The sequence below is a fragment of the Piliocolobus tephrosceles genome, chromosome 14 (assembly GCF_002776525.5).
Source record: "Piliocolobus tephrosceles isolate RC106 chromosome 14, ASM277652v3, whole genome shotgun sequence".
NCBI classification, from domain to species: Eukaryota; Metazoa; Chordata; class Mammalia; order Primates; family Cercopithecidae; genus Piliocolobus; species Piliocolobus tephrosceles.
The window spans coordinates 10,642,520-10,659,009 of record NC_045447.1 but is presented as its reverse complement, the minus strand read 5'-3'; the positions used below and the strand labels follow the sequence as shown (position 1 = coordinate 10,659,009).

The 16,490-nt window shown below is 52.8% G+C and overlaps 1 protein-coding gene across 2 annotated transcripts in view; it reads right to left on the bottom strand.

Annotated features, from left to right (window-relative positions):
* Positions 1-14,781, bottom strand: part of ENG (endoglin) — a 43,452-nt gene extending 28,671 nt beyond the window's left edge. For both annotated transcript variants that reach the window (XM_023217073.1, XM_023217075.1), the window contains exons 1-2: positions 14,301-14,781; positions 2,832-2,983 (exon numbers count right to left, since the gene is read on the bottom strand). In XM_023217073.1, coding sequence (XP_023072841.1) covers positions 2,832-2,983; positions 14,301-14,367 — 219 coding nt within the window. In that variant the 5' untranslated portion in view covers positions 14,368-14,781. The remainder of the gene's footprint in view (positions 1-2,831; positions 2,984-14,300) is intronic.
* Between the last annotated feature and the right edge of the window lie 1,709 nt (positions 14,782-16,490).

Here is a 16,490-nt window from a genome sequence, read left to right as displayed (position 1 = left end):
CGACAGAGCGAGACCCCGCCAAAAAAAAAAAAAAAAAAAAAAAAAGACAGATGTATCTACCAGCGAGTGGGGAGAAGGACCACTCTCTACACACCAGATGCTATGCGAGGTGCTGGCCAGGGACAGATCCAGGACTGAACCCTGGGTTTCTTGGACCCCAGATGTCTCTACCACTTCCTCAAATGAACATCCCTCAAAGCCCTGGAGCCTGGAGCCTGGCTCCTTGAATTAAAAGGTGGAAGCTCACTGGAGCGAGTTCCCTAGAAGACGCAGAGGCTGACGGGAAGATTTTGTTATCATGAACTGAGGAATTCTTGGAATATGGCATGAGTTACAGTAGCCCCCTGCCGTGCCCCTAAAATCTCTCCAAGAACTGTCATTGCTCACAGGATAAAGATAAACTTCTTTTTTTTTTTTTTTTGAGACGGAGTCTCGCTCTGTTGCCCAGGCTGGAGTACAGTGGCCGCATCTCAGCTCACTGCAAGCTCCGCCTCCTGGGTTTACATCATTCTCCTGCCTCAGCCTCCCGAGTAGCTGGGACTACAGGCGCCCGCCACCTCGCCCGGCTAGTTTTTTGTATTTTTTAGTAGAGACGGGGTTTCACCGTGTTAGCCAGGATGGTCTCGATCTCCTGACCTCGTGATCTGCCCGTCTCGGCCTCCCAAAGTGCTGGGATTACAGGCTTGAGCCACCGCGCCCGGCCAAGATAAACTTCTTAATATGGCGACAAGCCTTTGCCATCTCCCCTCTCCTGCTGGGGAACCTCTAGCTCCTGCCACCTGATGACCCCAGACAGAGCTTGCTCCCTCTGCCTCCGCATTCACTCTATTTTGTGCTCTTCCGCACCACCTCCTTCCTTGGTGAGCTCCTGGACATCCATGATGTTGCTTCCTCCAGGCCCAAGTCTCCTCAGCTTCCAAGATCAGATGAGATCGGGTATGTTCAGGATGGTGTGGCTGTAACAAGCCCTGCCTAATCCTGTAGCAGCTGGGGTGCCCTGGCCCTGTGCCTCCTGAGAATGCACCAGTCCCCTGGATCCTGGCTGGTTATCTACACACCTGTCTACATGCCTGTCTCCCATAGACCTGGACACCTGCCTAGGGGCCCTCCCCTCACCCTGGCCCAGTATTGAGCAATTACGGTTGGGGGATCCCAGTCACCCAGAGGAGGCACAGGGACCTGAACATAAAAACAAACAACATGAACTAACAGAGGCGGTCCTATTTTGAATATCATTACCAAATTTGAAAAAAAATGACAATGCCTATGAAAACCACACAAAGTGTGTTTGGCACTATCTATGATTTGGAAATTATCAAAGCCCACAGTCCTCGTGGAGGGCAGGGCGGTGGGGAGCAGGGTCCCCTGATATTGGTGGTCTGAGCACTTTCTTATCACTGCACAAATGCAGGGCAACTTAACAGTTTTGGGGGCAGATTGGCCATAAGTTTGCCCGGAGCTGACACGGCGAAGTTGTTATCAGGACCTAAGGCCACATCAACCAGGTGTAACCTCCAGTCCAGCCAGGCCAGAAGCCACGTGAATACTGAGATCCACCTGGGGAACCAAGTGGCAGGCTGGCTCTGGCATCCCCAGGGATCTGGTGTGAACTCTGGCCCTGGGCATGTCACTCCACTGCTCTCAGCCAGCCTCAGTTTCCTTCTCCAAGAAGTGGGGATAATAACAGACCCTGGCAGATGAGCCTCGGGAGGCTTAATACATGTGAGACGCTTAATTCCTGGCGTAGAGTTGGCCCTAGCACCATCTCTAGCACATAGCGCTTAACCAAGACGTTATTATGACTAAGGACAAACATATCAGACAAACTGATGGTGGGCTGGGAGGGGCTGGGAGGGGGGTCTCCTGGGGAGAATCATCTCCAGGCCACAGCAGCCTTTGAATCTCTGAGGGTCACAGATGTTCAATAGGGGACATTCCAGGGAGAAAGATCTGGGCTCAACTGAGAAGCACTTTTCTTTTTCTTTTTCTTTCTTTTTTTTTTTTTGAGACAAGGTCTCACTCTGTCACCCAGGCTTGAGTGCAGTGGTGCAATGTCGGCTCACTGCAACCTCCGCCTCCCGGGTTCAAGTGATTCTTCTGCCTCAGCCTCCCAAGTAGAGCTGGGATTACAGGTACATGCCACCATGCCTAGCTAATTTTTGTATTTTTATTTATTTTTTAAGATGGAGTCTCACTCTGCCACCAGGCTGCAGTGCAGCGGCACAATCTCAGCTCACTGCAACCTCCAACTCCCTGGTTCAAGCAATTCTTCTGCCTCAGCCTCCCGAGTAGCTGGGATTGCAGGCATACACCACCACGCCCAGCTAATTTTTGTACTTTTAGGAGAGACGGGGTTTCACCATGTTAGCCAGGATGGTCTCGATCTTCTGACGTCGTGATCCACCTGCCTCGGCCTCCCAAAGTGTTGGGATTACAGGCGTGAGCCACCACAGCTGGCCCAAGAAGCACTTTTCAAAGTCCGAGCTCCCTAGAGAGAAGCTGCGTGTGTCCTCTGAGATTCCGTGAGGTCTCCACCATCGGAGGTGCGTAAACAAGACTCACCTGGTCCCCCCACCCATCTGGCTCTTCTCTACTCAGCTCTTCCCACCTGAGTCTTGTGGTGGCACCCACAGATTGCCCTGATCCAGACCCTGCCCCTAGAAATGGCACCTCTTATGGGCCCTTTGAGATGCCCACATCGCTCTTTTGGCAGGGGGCCTAATGAGGACTCAGCCACTGCCCCAGGGGACGCCACAACGAAGGCACCCCTCACCCCTTCTGTCTTGGAGCTTCCTCTGAGCCCGCACCCGACCCTGCCATGGGACACTCACCCTTGGAAACTCCAGGAAGAGGACATGGACTTCAAGAATGGCATTGGGGGCCTGAGCCACGCAGCCCTTCGAGACCTGGCTAGTGGTATATGTCACCTTGCCCCTCTCGGGGTCCACAGGCTGAAGGTCACAATGGACTGTTTCTGCAAGACCTGTTGGAGAAATCCGGAAAGAGGCTAGGTGAGAAAAAGGTGATGACAATGACTCCTACTTTCCAAACTTCTCCTAGGGACTTGACATGAGCTAAGGGCTTTCCTGCACCATCACAGCCACCTGACAAGGTAGATATCATTATATTTGTTCCATGGATTGAAAAACCAAGGCTTGGAGAGGAAACATCTCCTGCCCAAGGTCACAGTGTTACTATGTAAAGGATTGATGAATAAAAGGACACCCAGCTAACTTCAAATTTCAGATAAACAATGAGTAATTTTTTTTTTTTTTTGAGACGGAGTCTTGCTCTGTCGCCCAGGCTGGAGTGCAGTGGCCGCATCTCAGCTCACTGCAAGCTCCGCCTCCTGGGTTTACGCCATTCTCCTGTCTCAGCCTCCCGAGTAGCTGGGACTACAGGTGCCCGCCACCTCGCCCGGCTAGTTTTTTTGTATTTTTTAGTAGAGACGGGGTTTCACCGTGTTAGCCAGGATGGTCTCGATCTCCTGACCTCGTGATTCACCCATCTCGGCCTCCCAAAGTGCTGGGATTACAGGCTTGAGCCACCGCACCTGGCACAATGAGTAAATTTTTTGAAGTATTAGTATACTGCAAATATTGCACAGAACATACTTATACTAAATTTTCATTGTTTATCTGAAATTCAGATTTCACTGGGCCTCATATATATGTGTATATATACACACATATATAGATATATACATATATAGATATACATATATACATATACAGATATATACACATATAGATATACATATATACATATACATATACACATACATACACATATATATACATATATACATATACAGATATATATATACACATATACAGATATACATATATACATATATAAATACATATATATATATATATTTTGAGATGTTTTGCTCTGGTTGCCCAGACTGGAGTGCAATGGCGTGATCTCAGCTCACCATAGCCTCCGCCTCCTGGGTTCAAACGATTCTCCTGCCTCAGCCTCCCAAGTAGCTGGGATTACAGGCATGCACCACCACACCAGGCTAATTTTGTATTTTTAGTAGAGACAGGGTTTCTCCATGTTGGTCAGGCTGGTCTCGAATTCCTGACATCAGGTGATCTGCCCGCTTTGGCCTCCCAAAGTGCTGGGATTACAGGCGTGAGCCACCATGCCCGGCCAGTCTCCTATATTTTTATTATTTATTTTTTAAAATTATTTTTCATTTTTTTTTTATTTTTTTGAGACGGAGGTTTGCTCTTGTTGCCCAGGCTAGAGTGCAATGGCATGGTCTCAGCTCACTGCAACCTCTGCCTCCCGGGTTCAAGTGATTCTCCAGCCTCAGCCTCCTGAGTAGCTGGGATTACAGGCGTGCGCCACCACGCCCGGCTAATTTTTTGTATTTTTGGTAGAGATAGGACTTCTCCATGTTGGTCAGGCTCATCTCGAACTCCCGACCTCAGGTGATCCGCCTGTCTTGGCCTCCTAAAGTGCTGGGATTACAGGCATGAGCCACTGCGCCCGGCCTATTTTTTATTTTTTTGACAGACTCTGCTTTGTTGCTCAGGCTGGAGTGCAGTGGCGAAATCATAGCTCACTGCAGCCTCGACCTCCCAGGTTCAAGTGATTCTCCCACCTCAGCCTCCTGAGTAGCTGGAACTACAGGCACGCACCACCACACCCAGCTAATTTTTTCATTTTTGTAGAGATGAGGTTTCACCATGGTGCTCAGGCTGTATTGAACTCCTGGACTCAAGGGATCCTCCCACCTTGACCTCCCAAAGTGTTGGGATTACAGGCACGAGCCACCACACACGGCTTATTTTTATTTGATGTATCTGGCAACCCTATGGTAAGGCAGGAGCTGAGATCAGAAGACAAAGCTTCCTCTCTTGTGCCTCAAGGTGGTGGGAGGAATGGTCTGAAGGGGTTGACAGTTCCCTAGCCCCAAGGGACAGGGCGAGCCGAGAAGGCAGCCCAGGTTTGGAGGGAGGCTGCCGGAGCAGGCCGCAGAGCCCGGAAACACAGGTCCTGAGGGAAAGGAATGGAATTTCACCCGGACCCAGCAGGGTCGGAAAAGGAAATGAGGTTCCTACACCTCGTCCTGAGGAATGTGCCGGGGGAAGGGGGCTCCGGAGGAGGGAAGGAGGACAGAAGGGGAGACTGTTTGGAAGTTTGTGTCTCCATCTTGTCGCGCTCACTTCCTGTTTTCTTGGAGATCAAAGATGGGCACGGAGAGACTGGCCTCATGTCCAGCCAAGGCCGGCTCGGAGGAGGGGGCAGGGAGGCTTCTTCTGAATCCTGGGCTGTCTGGAGCCTCACCAGCCTCCTTCCTCACCTTCCCACAGCACGCTGGGCTCTGGGCCCCAGAAGTCAGCAAAGGATGTGAGATAGCTGCCCCTTGCCATGGCAACGCCATTCCCAGCTCTGTCTTGGTAAGGAGAAGATCTGGATGAGGACCTCTGACTGCCACGGGGGCCCAGGCCTTATATGTCCTCTCTCTGGCCCTATCCTACATGTCCCAGGGACTCTGGAGTGCCTGGACATAGTGGCATTTTGGTTTAAAACAAGCTCCCTGGAGCCAGGCTGACCTGGTCTGCCTTTCAGGCCCAGTGCTTACCAGCCATGTGGCTTTGGTCGGTGATTCCAGCCCGTGGGGCTTCAATTCCTGGTCTGTAAAATGACAACAAATAGAGCCTACATGATCCACAGAGGAGGTTGGGAGGACTCCCTGAGACTGGGTACATGGCAATTCTTTCTGAAATTTCTATTTATTTATTTTTCAGACAAGGTTGCACTCTGTCTCCTAGGCTAGAGTGCAGTGGTGTGATCACAGCTCACTACAGCCTTGAGCTCCTGGGTTCAAGCGATCCTCCTGCCTCAGCCTCCCTAGTCGTTGGGACTACAGTTGTGCGCCACCACGCCTGACTAACTTTTTAAATTTTTAGTAGAGACTGGGTCTTGCTATGTTGCTCAGGCTGGTGTCAAACACCTGAGCTCAAGCAATCCTCTCACCTTAGCCTCCCAAAGTGCTAGGATTACAGGTGTGAGCCACCACGTGTGAGCCGGCAGCTCTCTTAATTACAATTATTTTACTGACTTCAGTCACTGTAGAATTGACTGGTCTAAGGGGTGGGGTGAAGTCACAGGATGGGGTGGCCTCCAGGTGACGGTCCTTCTGGATGGAGAGGTCACTGGGGTCTCTCTCACCCCAACAAAATCAAGGGCCGGTACCATCTCCTGTCTCCAGCCCCTCTGACCCACCAGCCCTCGTGTTCTCCCCACGCTCTCCTTTTGTCATCAGTGAGCACAGGTTCCTTGGCTCTTACCTAGTTTAAGCCCCTCCTACTGAGATGGGGAGACTGAGGCCTGGAGGGGCGGGACAGGTCAAAGTCTCACAGGATATGGCTGACCAGGCCCGGGACCCACGTCTCCCGACATGACCCAGTGTCTGGCTTGCAGATTATCGCAGCGACTCCCTCCTTCCCTTTGGGACTTTCCCTGCCCCCTCCCCAGACTTCCAGGAACCCCAGTTCCTCCCGGATTGCTGGGGCCGCCTGGGGCCGCCTCCTCCATGCCGTCAGCCAGCGGGAGAGGCCACAGGCCTGGCCATTATGTAATGATCAGATAACAGGCCTGGCGGGGAGATCAGATAAGAGGTCCATTTATTTTGGGGCCTTTTCGAATCCTGGCCGCCCCCACCCCGCAGACGAGAATGGGGAGACAGGAGGGAGTGTGACGCCTGGGCCTGTCTCCCGGAGCCTGAGGCGGGCCCAGACCAAGTTGAAAACAATCCCCTGGCACCAAGGGAAACGCCAGGGCCTCCCGGGACTGGGTCAGAGGAGGAGCCGCTGAGGGCCTGGGTGACTGGAGCCCCAAGTGAGAGACCCAGGAGCCACCTCCCACCACTGTCCCCTCTCCACCCTCGCCACCCACGTGCACACAGCACCTCCCAGACTTTCCAAACGGCTACCTCCAGCACCTTGGAGGATGATCAAGAAAAACAGCTCTGGAGCCAGATGGCCTGGGTCAAATCCCAGCTCTGCCTCTTAAAATGCTGGTCACCTTCAGCAGAAGCCTAACCTCTCTGAGCCTCAGTTTCCCCATTTGCAGGCCACCAATAATCGCTGCAGATGCTCCCATCATGCTTACTGGGATCCTAGGTAGCATTTCAAGGCTTTACACAAGTGAACTCATTTGATCCTCACAGCAACCTTATGAGGTGGGCAACTGCTATTATTACACCCATGCACACTCGAGGAAACTGAAGACCAGGGCGGTTAAAGAATATACCCGAGGTGACCTGGCTACTAAGTGTCAGGGCCTGGATTTAAACCCAGACAGTCTGGCTCCAGCAAGCAGCAGGCATTCACAGGCTGAGTGTGTCAGTTTGATGGGGTAACCCCTGTCAAGTGCCTGGTACTGAGTAGGTGCCCCAGACACAGAAGCTATCAATATTATTTCATCACACCAGGACAGATACTTTTCTTCCCCCCTGCCCCACTACCGCCCCTGCTTTTTTTTTTTTTTCTGAGATAGAGTCCCGCTCTGTCACCCAGGCCAGAGTACAGTGTCTCGATCTCGTCTCACTATAACCTCTCCATCCCAGGTTCAAACAATTCTCATGCCTCAGCCTCCTGAGTAACTGCAGGTGGACCACCACACTCAGCTAATTTTTATATTTTTTGTAGAGACGGGTTTCGCCATATTGCCCAGGCTGGTCTCAAACTCCTGGGCTCAAGCGATCCGCCCGTCTCGGCCTCCCAAGGAAGAAACTTTTCAACAAGGGTCTTTTTTGCTGCAAGGCCTGCCCCGTCTTGTTCAGTACCTCCTGGCCACTCTTTACCCTTTTTAGGTCCAATTACAGCCTCCCAGGTTTCCCAGCATCCAGCCCAGCCACTACCCCCAGCCACCAGGAGGTCTCAGCGTGCCTTGGCCCCGGACTCCCCCATGGTTCCACCACGCCTGCAGGGTCAAGTTCCTGCACTGCAGCCTACAGTAGAGATGAAAAGCACAGCGATTTGACAGATGCCAAAGGTTCAGGTCCTGATTCTTCCACCCGCCCGCTGCCTTTCCATCCTCAGTGTTCTCATCTGTAACATGTGGATGAAGATGATCATAACAGCTTCCTATGGAGTCGGCAAGCAGGCCAGTAAATTACCCCTGCACAGCGCTAGGCCGGCTCCTGAGAAGTGGGAGTTGCTTAGGAACTGGTGACAACCGTCACAACTATTTATGCCCAGTCAGGGGAGATGTGGGTTCTTCCCCTAAACACACCTCGCTTCCTGCCCCTGCCATGCCGTTTCCCAGATCAACGCTCATCCTTTGTTTGACCATCTGGCCTTTTTTTTTTTTGGACAGTCGGGGGCTTGTTCTGTTGCCCAGGCTGGAGTGCAGTGGTGCAATCATAGCTCACTGTAGCCTCTACCTCTTGGCCTCAAGCAATCCTCTGCCTCAGCCTCCCGAGCAGCTACCGGTATGAGTCATTATGCCCGACTCAGTTTTAAAAATGTTTGTGGAGAAAGAGTCTCACTATGTTGCCCAGGCTGGTCTTGAACGCCTGGCTTCAAGTGATCCTCCCACCTTAGCCTCCCAAAACATTGGGAAAACACCGTGCCCAGCCCCTAGCCAACTTCTATTCATCCTTTAAAACCCTGTCCTGAAAATCTCATAGAAGCCAGTCCCTCCTTTCTTAGGTGCATCTGTCTGTCCTTGGATGTCCTTGGAGACCCATACATGCCCAGGTGTGCTGTTCTGATTTGCCAGTGTGTCTGCACTCCCAGCAGACAGTGAGTTTTTCCAGGACAAGGAGAGTCTACACCATTCCATGTCCCAATCACTTAGTCCAGGGCTCAGAGCAAATATCCATTTCCACTGTTGGATACAGTGAGTTCTAGATTTCTCTTCAAAGAATCAGTATGTCAGTATGTTCAGTTCTTTGTCCCCCATTTTAAAGTTTAACTTCCTCATAGTTTCAGTAAACAACCCTTTCCACCAGTTTTAATCAGTAGTTCACATCTGTTCCCCTGGTCACCTGCTCCGTCCTGACTCATCCTGGTCATCTGCTTTGACCTAAGTCACCTTTAGTTACCTGTTCCAAACCATCGTTCCTGCCAAACTACTCACCCCGCCACTCTGGCTTATACCCTTGTTCTCTCTAAAATAGCCAAGTGGAATTAGCTTAGACTGTGAGGTCCAACCTTAGCCAATAGGGGAATGACGCAGCAGTAGGGGCTACCTGCGTCAGGAATAAGAACCCCTTTCCCTCCCTTGTTCAGGTGTGCTCTCGCCATTACTCCATTCTTGAGTCACACCCTTCTATAGAAGTAAAAATTGCCTTGCTGAAAAATTAAATTTATGTTTGAGTGCTATTTCTTCACGGCACTGAGGAACAAGCATTTTGTTTCTAACACCACAAACATCCATTTGTGGAACTGGCTGGTCAGGGCTGCCTCTGACCTGCTGGGTGACCCACATCAAGTCCCCCCACCATTCTGGGACTCTGCTTCCCCCTGGCTAATGGGTGGGGAAGAGGGAGGGGTGGATAGGACATATTCTAAGTTCTACCGGGGGTCTGACAGTCTGAGGTTTCACCTAACGATGAAGGCAGGAAGAGAGGGCAGGGCATAGATGGGGCTGCTGAAGGTAAAAGCAGGGTCCCAGGGGTTGTACCCCGGATGAGAGGGCCGTTATGGGGACCAGGGAGAAGGCTGAGTGCCTGCGGGGAGAAGATCAGACAACAGGAAGATCCTCATCTTCTCCACTGTGGCAGCACACTGCAGTGATTAGGCCCAGGGCTCAAGCCCCAGCGGCTCATTACAGGGCAGTGTTACTTGGGTAAATTCTGTCATCTGACTGAGTTATACGAGTGCCTCAGTCTCCCCATCTGTCAAATGGGGGCAGAAAGAGTGTCTCCTTTGTAGGGCTTTTGCAAGCGTTAAGTCTGACAGTACACATACCACACTTAGAGCAGTGTCTAGCTACTGTAAGTGCTGACTAAATGTCAGTTGTTATACCATCTCTTTACCCCGTCTCCACCCCTGCCACAGGGGTTGAAGCCAGCTGAACCCTAGATGAGGGTCCCCTTCAGCCTCCAAGGCTGGTGCCCCAAAGCCAGGGCTAGAACTAGGAAGCGGGGTCCCAGAGCCAGGGTAAACAGTTCTCCAGGTCTCCAGCATCCAGGCCACAAAAGTTGTGGGGAAAAGAAGCTGAATTTGGAAGCAGACAGCCTGGAGTTGAAATTTGGACCTGTCATTTGTCCCAAGCCTCAATTTTCTCATCTGTAAACTGGGGATACAGGCCAGGAGGAGCTGGCCCTATGCCTGACACGCTGGGGACAGAGGGGAGGTGGCTGCCTCACTCTTGCCGAGATCCACCTCCAGCCCTGGGGCAAACGAATGGGTCTGTCACCAGAGGGCCCAGCACCAACCCGTCTGTGACCACAAGCAAGTCCCTCTGTTCCTCTGGGTCACATCTGTCTGGCTGAGGTGAGGGAGAATCCTAATGGTCATGCTCCCCTTGTCTCAGGGAGCCCACCCTCTCCTGGTTCACATGGCTCCTGCTCCAGCCTCCTTTTCCTCCCAGCAAATGGGAATGCAGCCTCTAAGAGACGGGCGTTTGCGGTCTCAGCCTTGCACCACTGACCCTTCTCCAGCGAGTCCCAGACCCCGACACAGACAGCCAGCAGCATGGGGACTTCAAGTCCTGCAGCAAAGGATCCTCCACACCCACGAACACTCTTCAATCCCAGTCGCCCAGCACGGGCCACGAGCCCCTGCAACCCTGCTGCCGGGACGCAATCCACATGAAATAATCCAAAATACAGGAAAAGGCGCACGTACCAAAACTTGCATGGTGGTAGTATTTATAACTAGAACAAAGGGGAAACCACCTAAATATTTAACAATAAGGGATCTACTAATCAAACAGTGACAGGTTGATGGGACAGAATATTCTAGAACTGCAAGAGGATGGTCATGGAGTTCACAGGACAACATGGAGACCTGGTTCGAAAGAAGTAGACCAAAGACTCCCAAAATGTGGACACCCCCTGGATTAAAAGTAGCTTAAAAAGTCAGAAAAAAAAAACTAGTAAGCCATCTACCACTGTACTAACAGTACCTGTATCAGTAAAGGAGTTCCGAGGTAATTTTTTCCCTTTTCTCTATTTTTTGTTTTTTTAGGGGCAGGCTGAGGCAGCTATATGGTTAATTTTAATTGCTTTAAAAAAATCTCTACCTGCTTGTTCTTTTCTTTTCTTTTTTTTTTTTTTATGATACAAAGTCTCACTCTATCATCCAGGCTGGAGTGCAGTGGCTTGATCTTAGCTCACTGCAACCTCCACCTCCCAGGGTTAAGCGATTCTCCTGCCTCAGCCTCCCAAGTAGCTGGGATTACAGGCGCCCACCATCACACCTGGTTAATTTTTGTATTTTAAGTAGAGACAGGGTTTTGCCATGTTGGTCAGGCTGGTCTTGAACTCCTGACCTCAGGTGATCCACCCTCCTCAGCCTCCCAAAGTGCTGGGGTTACAGGCGTGAGCCAGTGCACCTGGTCTGCTTGTTCTTAAAACAAAACAAAACAAAAAAAAACCCCCAACATGACAGGAAAGTGTGTCTTAGAAAGTCAAAGTCCAAGCCAGACACGGTGGCTCACACCTGTAATCCCAGCACTTTGGGAGGCTGAGGTGGGTGGATCACGAGGTCAGGAGTTCGAGACCAGCCTGGCCAACATGGCAAAACCCCGTGTCTACTAAAAATACAAAAATTAGCCAGGTGTGGTGGCCGGCACTTATAATCCCAGTTACTCAGGAGGATGAGGCAGGAGAATCGCTTGAACCCGGGAGACGGAGGTTGCAGTGAGCCTAGATTGTGCCATTGCACTGCAGCCTGGGTGACAAGAGCAAGACTCCGCCTCAAAAAAATTTTAAAAAGAAAGTGAAAGTCCCATAGAGAAAACCCCAGGCCAGAGAACAGTAATAGTGGGTTAAATAGAAAATTCTATTCCAGAATTTTCTCTATTGCATATTGTACATTATTACTATTTTAATGTTGCCGAAATGGAATTATTGTTGTTTGGGCACCTAACAATGTGTCCCTGACATCCGTCCATGGCAGTGTTCATATAGCTCTGTCTTCTTGGTGCCTGCTGCATGATACTCCATCGCGTGGTCATTTATTAACGTCTTTGCTCATGGATATTTAGATCATTTCCAGTTACTGGATTTTTGTTGCAGGTACCCATGGACCACGCATCTTTACAGAGTTGGACGAGTAACTCTAGAAGGCTGACTTCTGAAGGTTGATTTATGAGGGTAGCAAGTTACATGCAAGGTACCGTTTTAGGAGATTCTTCTAAGTGGTGGCCCCAAATTCTAGACCCATTTCTAGGATGTCGGGGTCACTCCTACCCCCAGCCCCGGCATGGAGATCTGAGTTCCAGGCCCTAGCCCCAGGCTCCCCTCTGCCTTCCATGGGCCTCAACTTCCCAGACCATAAATGATTTGGGTTGATGGTCTGTTGTACCTTTGAGCCTGTGACCCCTGGTGCACTGGGACCAGCTCCTACCTGTTCACAGAAGCAGACTGATACATTTCCAGGAGTTTTTCCAACTGGCTGTTACATAGCTATTACTATATATTTTTAAAAGATCATGAATGTCCAAACGCATTTCTTTCTAATCGTTTTACACCCCTGTCATTTCTGCTGTCGATGTGATCTGCGCCTGCAGAGACTCTGCAGAACCAACTGCCAGGTGCACTGGGCACTGATTCCCAGCTCCAAGCTTGGTGAGTTGGTGGCTTGAAGTCAGCCGGGTGGGAGTACTTACGCCGTGGAAATCCACAAACGCTACAGACCGAGGCCCCACACCGTTGTTAATTATTTACCAGCACACCCCTGCCTTTGATCCTTAAAAACCAGGCCCTAAATGTCTGCATGCACCTTTCTCTAATGACCAAGAGGAAGAGTGTTACCGCAGCGAGCAATGCGTGGGAGGGAGATCTTGGAGCTTAGGTAGGGGCTTCGTCTAAGCCGTGTGAACTTGGCCGGCTCGAGCCTCCATTTTCTCTTCTGTAAAATGGGGACGATGACGGCAGCCATCTTGCAGGGTCGTTGTGAGCCGCATTAAGAAGGTTCGCCCTATCACACCTTGCTAGGAGCAAGCATTTAGGGAGCCTCAGGCCAGGAGTCAAATCCCTGCTAAGTCACTTAATAAGTCTGAGACTCAGTTTCCTGTCAGTCAGGTGGTGGGCAGAGCTTTAGAGACTCAGAATCAGGGACTCTAAAATGCCGTCAGGTGGGCAGGTGGGGAGGTGGGGAGACGGTGGCTGCCCCACCGCTGTTTTCCTTCCCCTTCCTCCCCACACTCTCAGCTCGCTTCTGCCCCTCTTCCCCCAGATCCATCAGAAAGCCCCTGGATGCGCAGGTGGGTCAAAGGATTGTCCACAGGACCGGCCAGTGGCTTGAGGTGGCCGAGGGATAGGGAGTGGGACATGGGGCTGGGGGTCCCTGGCTCCTCACGGCCCCTCCTCTGGTCAGTTTCAGAAAGCAGCAGAGGCCATGACCCCTTGGAAGGGCCCCCAGGCCGAGGAGCCCCACAGAACCCCTAACCTGGCCGGCACCCACTCCTGTCCCCTTCCTGGAGATCAGGGAGGTGGGAGGGAGGCAGAGCAGGGCCCTGCAGCCTTGGCCTGTTCGGTTTTAGGAGCTGCTCAAAGGCCCTGGGGAAGGTGAGCTGGAGGAACTTAAAAATAAAACAGCACAGAAGTGGCCAGTCTGTCAGAGCCGTCTCTGCAATGATCCCTCACCACCAACCTTCTCAGCAGCTGAGAGAGAAGTCTGTTCTCATTCCCACTTTGCTCAGAGGCCCGAAGGCAGTCCCCCAAGATCACACCGCAAGGAAGTGCCTATATGACATCTGAACCCAGAGCCAGTGCTCAGAGCCCAGGCTGTGGGCCCTCCTTCCCATCCATTCCTCATGGGGAAACTCAAGGCTCAGAGAGGGCAGGAAACTCTCCTGTGGCTGCACAGCATTCTAGGACCTAGGCTTCCCGGGGAGTAATGGAACACAGCTGGGTGAGCAGACGCCAGAGACCAGGGTTAAAGTGAAAGTCAGCCCAGTTTGCCCGAGGCTTTCCAACACTGAAAGTCCTGTATAACCGTTTAGTTCCAGCAAACTGGGAGGGCTGGTGACCCTCCAAAGCCCCATGGATGGCTCTGCTGGGCGTGAGCTCAGGATACAGGAAGGAGGCCGGGAATACTTGGGGCCTGGTCTGTGCACCGGGGGCCGAGTCTCCCCACCCCGGGTCCCTGGACACCTACTTGTGGGGCTGAGACTGCAGCCGGCCAGCAGCAGGGCAACAGCCAGAGGGAGCGCGCCGCCGTCCATGCCGTCCACGCGGGAGCCTGTGCGCTGGGCCTTATCCGGTGTCCAGGGGCAGGGCTGCGGGTGGGCGCCGGGGCCGGCGTGGGCTTGCGCGGGGACCCGAGGGGAGCAGGCGGCCGGAGCGACGGCGTCCCTGCTCCAGCCTTCTGGGGTGGCGGCCGAGGGGTCAGGAGAAGTGGACACAGGGACGTGGGGCTGGGCTGGGGTTGCTGTCCGAAGGATGGGCGGGGAGGGGGTGCTGGGCTCCAGTGGATGGCAGTGACGGCAGCAGTCCTGGCCCCAGGGCGCAGATGAAGGCTGTGGTCTGACCGGCAGCAGGGAGCTCCGGGCTCATCCAGCCCGGCCCAGGGAGGCAGGAAATGCGCTTCCTTAGAGAAGGGGCTGGGCCAGGCCGCCTGCCAACCGGGTACAGGAAGTGCCACGGGCTTTGTCACTGGGTGGGGGGCCCTGGGATGGGGGGAGGCAGTGGGGGGGGAGGCAGTGGGGTAGGAGGGCCCAGGCTCTAGGCTTGTCTCCCCAAGCACCCCACCCTCCCATCCCACCCTCTCCAAGGCCGGCGGGTGGGAACGCATCAGGCAGCCCCACAGATGAGAACAATCACCCTAACAGCCCACCGAAGGGGCCTTTCAGGGGGCTGGGCTTGGCTAAAGTGGTTCCTGTGGAATTTGTGACCATCTGAGCTCACTGATCCCATTTTGCAGATGAGGAAACAGAGATCCGATGTGTTGAGATCACTGATTCAAGAAGAGGGTAGCGCTGGGATCCTGCCCGCTTCCACCACCTCGTGTCTTGTCGGGCCCCAAACCCGGCCTACTAAATGCAATTGACATGGGGCTGCCTAGCAGGCGGGAAAACTGTGGCACAGCAAGGTGGCTACGGCTGAGGTCTCTGGGCTCAGAGTAGCTGCCCAGGGCCACACACTTCATGTCTGAACCCCTCATGGGTAGAAAATCCTTCATGGACAAAACACAGCTCCAGGCCGGGTGCAATGGCTTAAGCCTATAATCCCAGCACTTTGAGAGGCCAAGGCAGGCAGATCACTTGAGGTCAGGAGTTCAAGACCAGCCTGACCAACATGGCGAAAACCTGTGTCTACTAAAAATACAAAAATTAGCCGGGCATGGTGACATGAGCCTGTAGTCCCAGCTACTTGGGAGGCTGAGGCTAGAGAATCCCTTGAACCTAGGAGGCAGAGGTTGCAGTGAGCCGAGATCAGGCCACTGCAGTCCTGCCTGGATGATGGAGTGAGACTTGGTCTCAAAAAAAGAAAAGAAAAGAAAATACACTCCAAATGATGGGGACTTTAATGGCACTTCTGAAGTCACATGGCCCTGGGTTCAAATCCTACTCTGCTTGCTCGAGCCATGAGACTTGTGGACAAGGCCCCTCAATTCTCAGCGCCCCCTGCTTGCAAAGTGGGGCACGATGCCTTCCTGGCGAAGTCATTATGAGATTTCTGAGGGTCAGGACATTACAGCACTGAGCCCTGGGACATACAGGAGATGCTTCCCCAGCAGTGCTCCCTGAGCAGGGTGACAGTCCCCAAACTGTCCCATGTTCATTCTGCAAACAGTAAGCGCACCTACTATGTGCCCACCATGGTGCTACTCAGAGGTAGCACCCAGGGCCAGGCCCATGGAAGCTCAGAGAAGGAAGCCTGGGCCACCTGGAGGGGCTGGCATTTAGGCCGGCTGTTTGAAAGACAGGGTGAGTTGGGGGTGGGGAGAAGAAGGGGTGAGGAGGGCATGCCAGGCAGGGGTGCCAGACTAGGCAAAGGCACAGAAGCAGGAAGCAGTCGGACCACCGTGGGACCAGCAGGGGTGTGGTGGGGACAGGAAGCTGGAAAGGCAGAGTCTGGCCCTGCATTGAGAGGACCTCGAATGCCACGACTTTGTCCTTAGGGCCACTGGGAGTCATGGAGAGTTCTTGAGCAGAAGGACGCTGGCAGAGCTGGCCTTTGAGAGAGCAAACCTTTGTGTGTGCTGGCAGGACCCACGGTGAGATGGAGCCAGAAGGTTCTTCTCCCTGGATCTACCTGTCCTGGGTCACAGGTGGAGAAATTGAGGCCCAGGGAGGGAGGAGAAGGCTGGAGCCCTGGGTGCCTCTGGAGGGAAGATGTCAGTCCG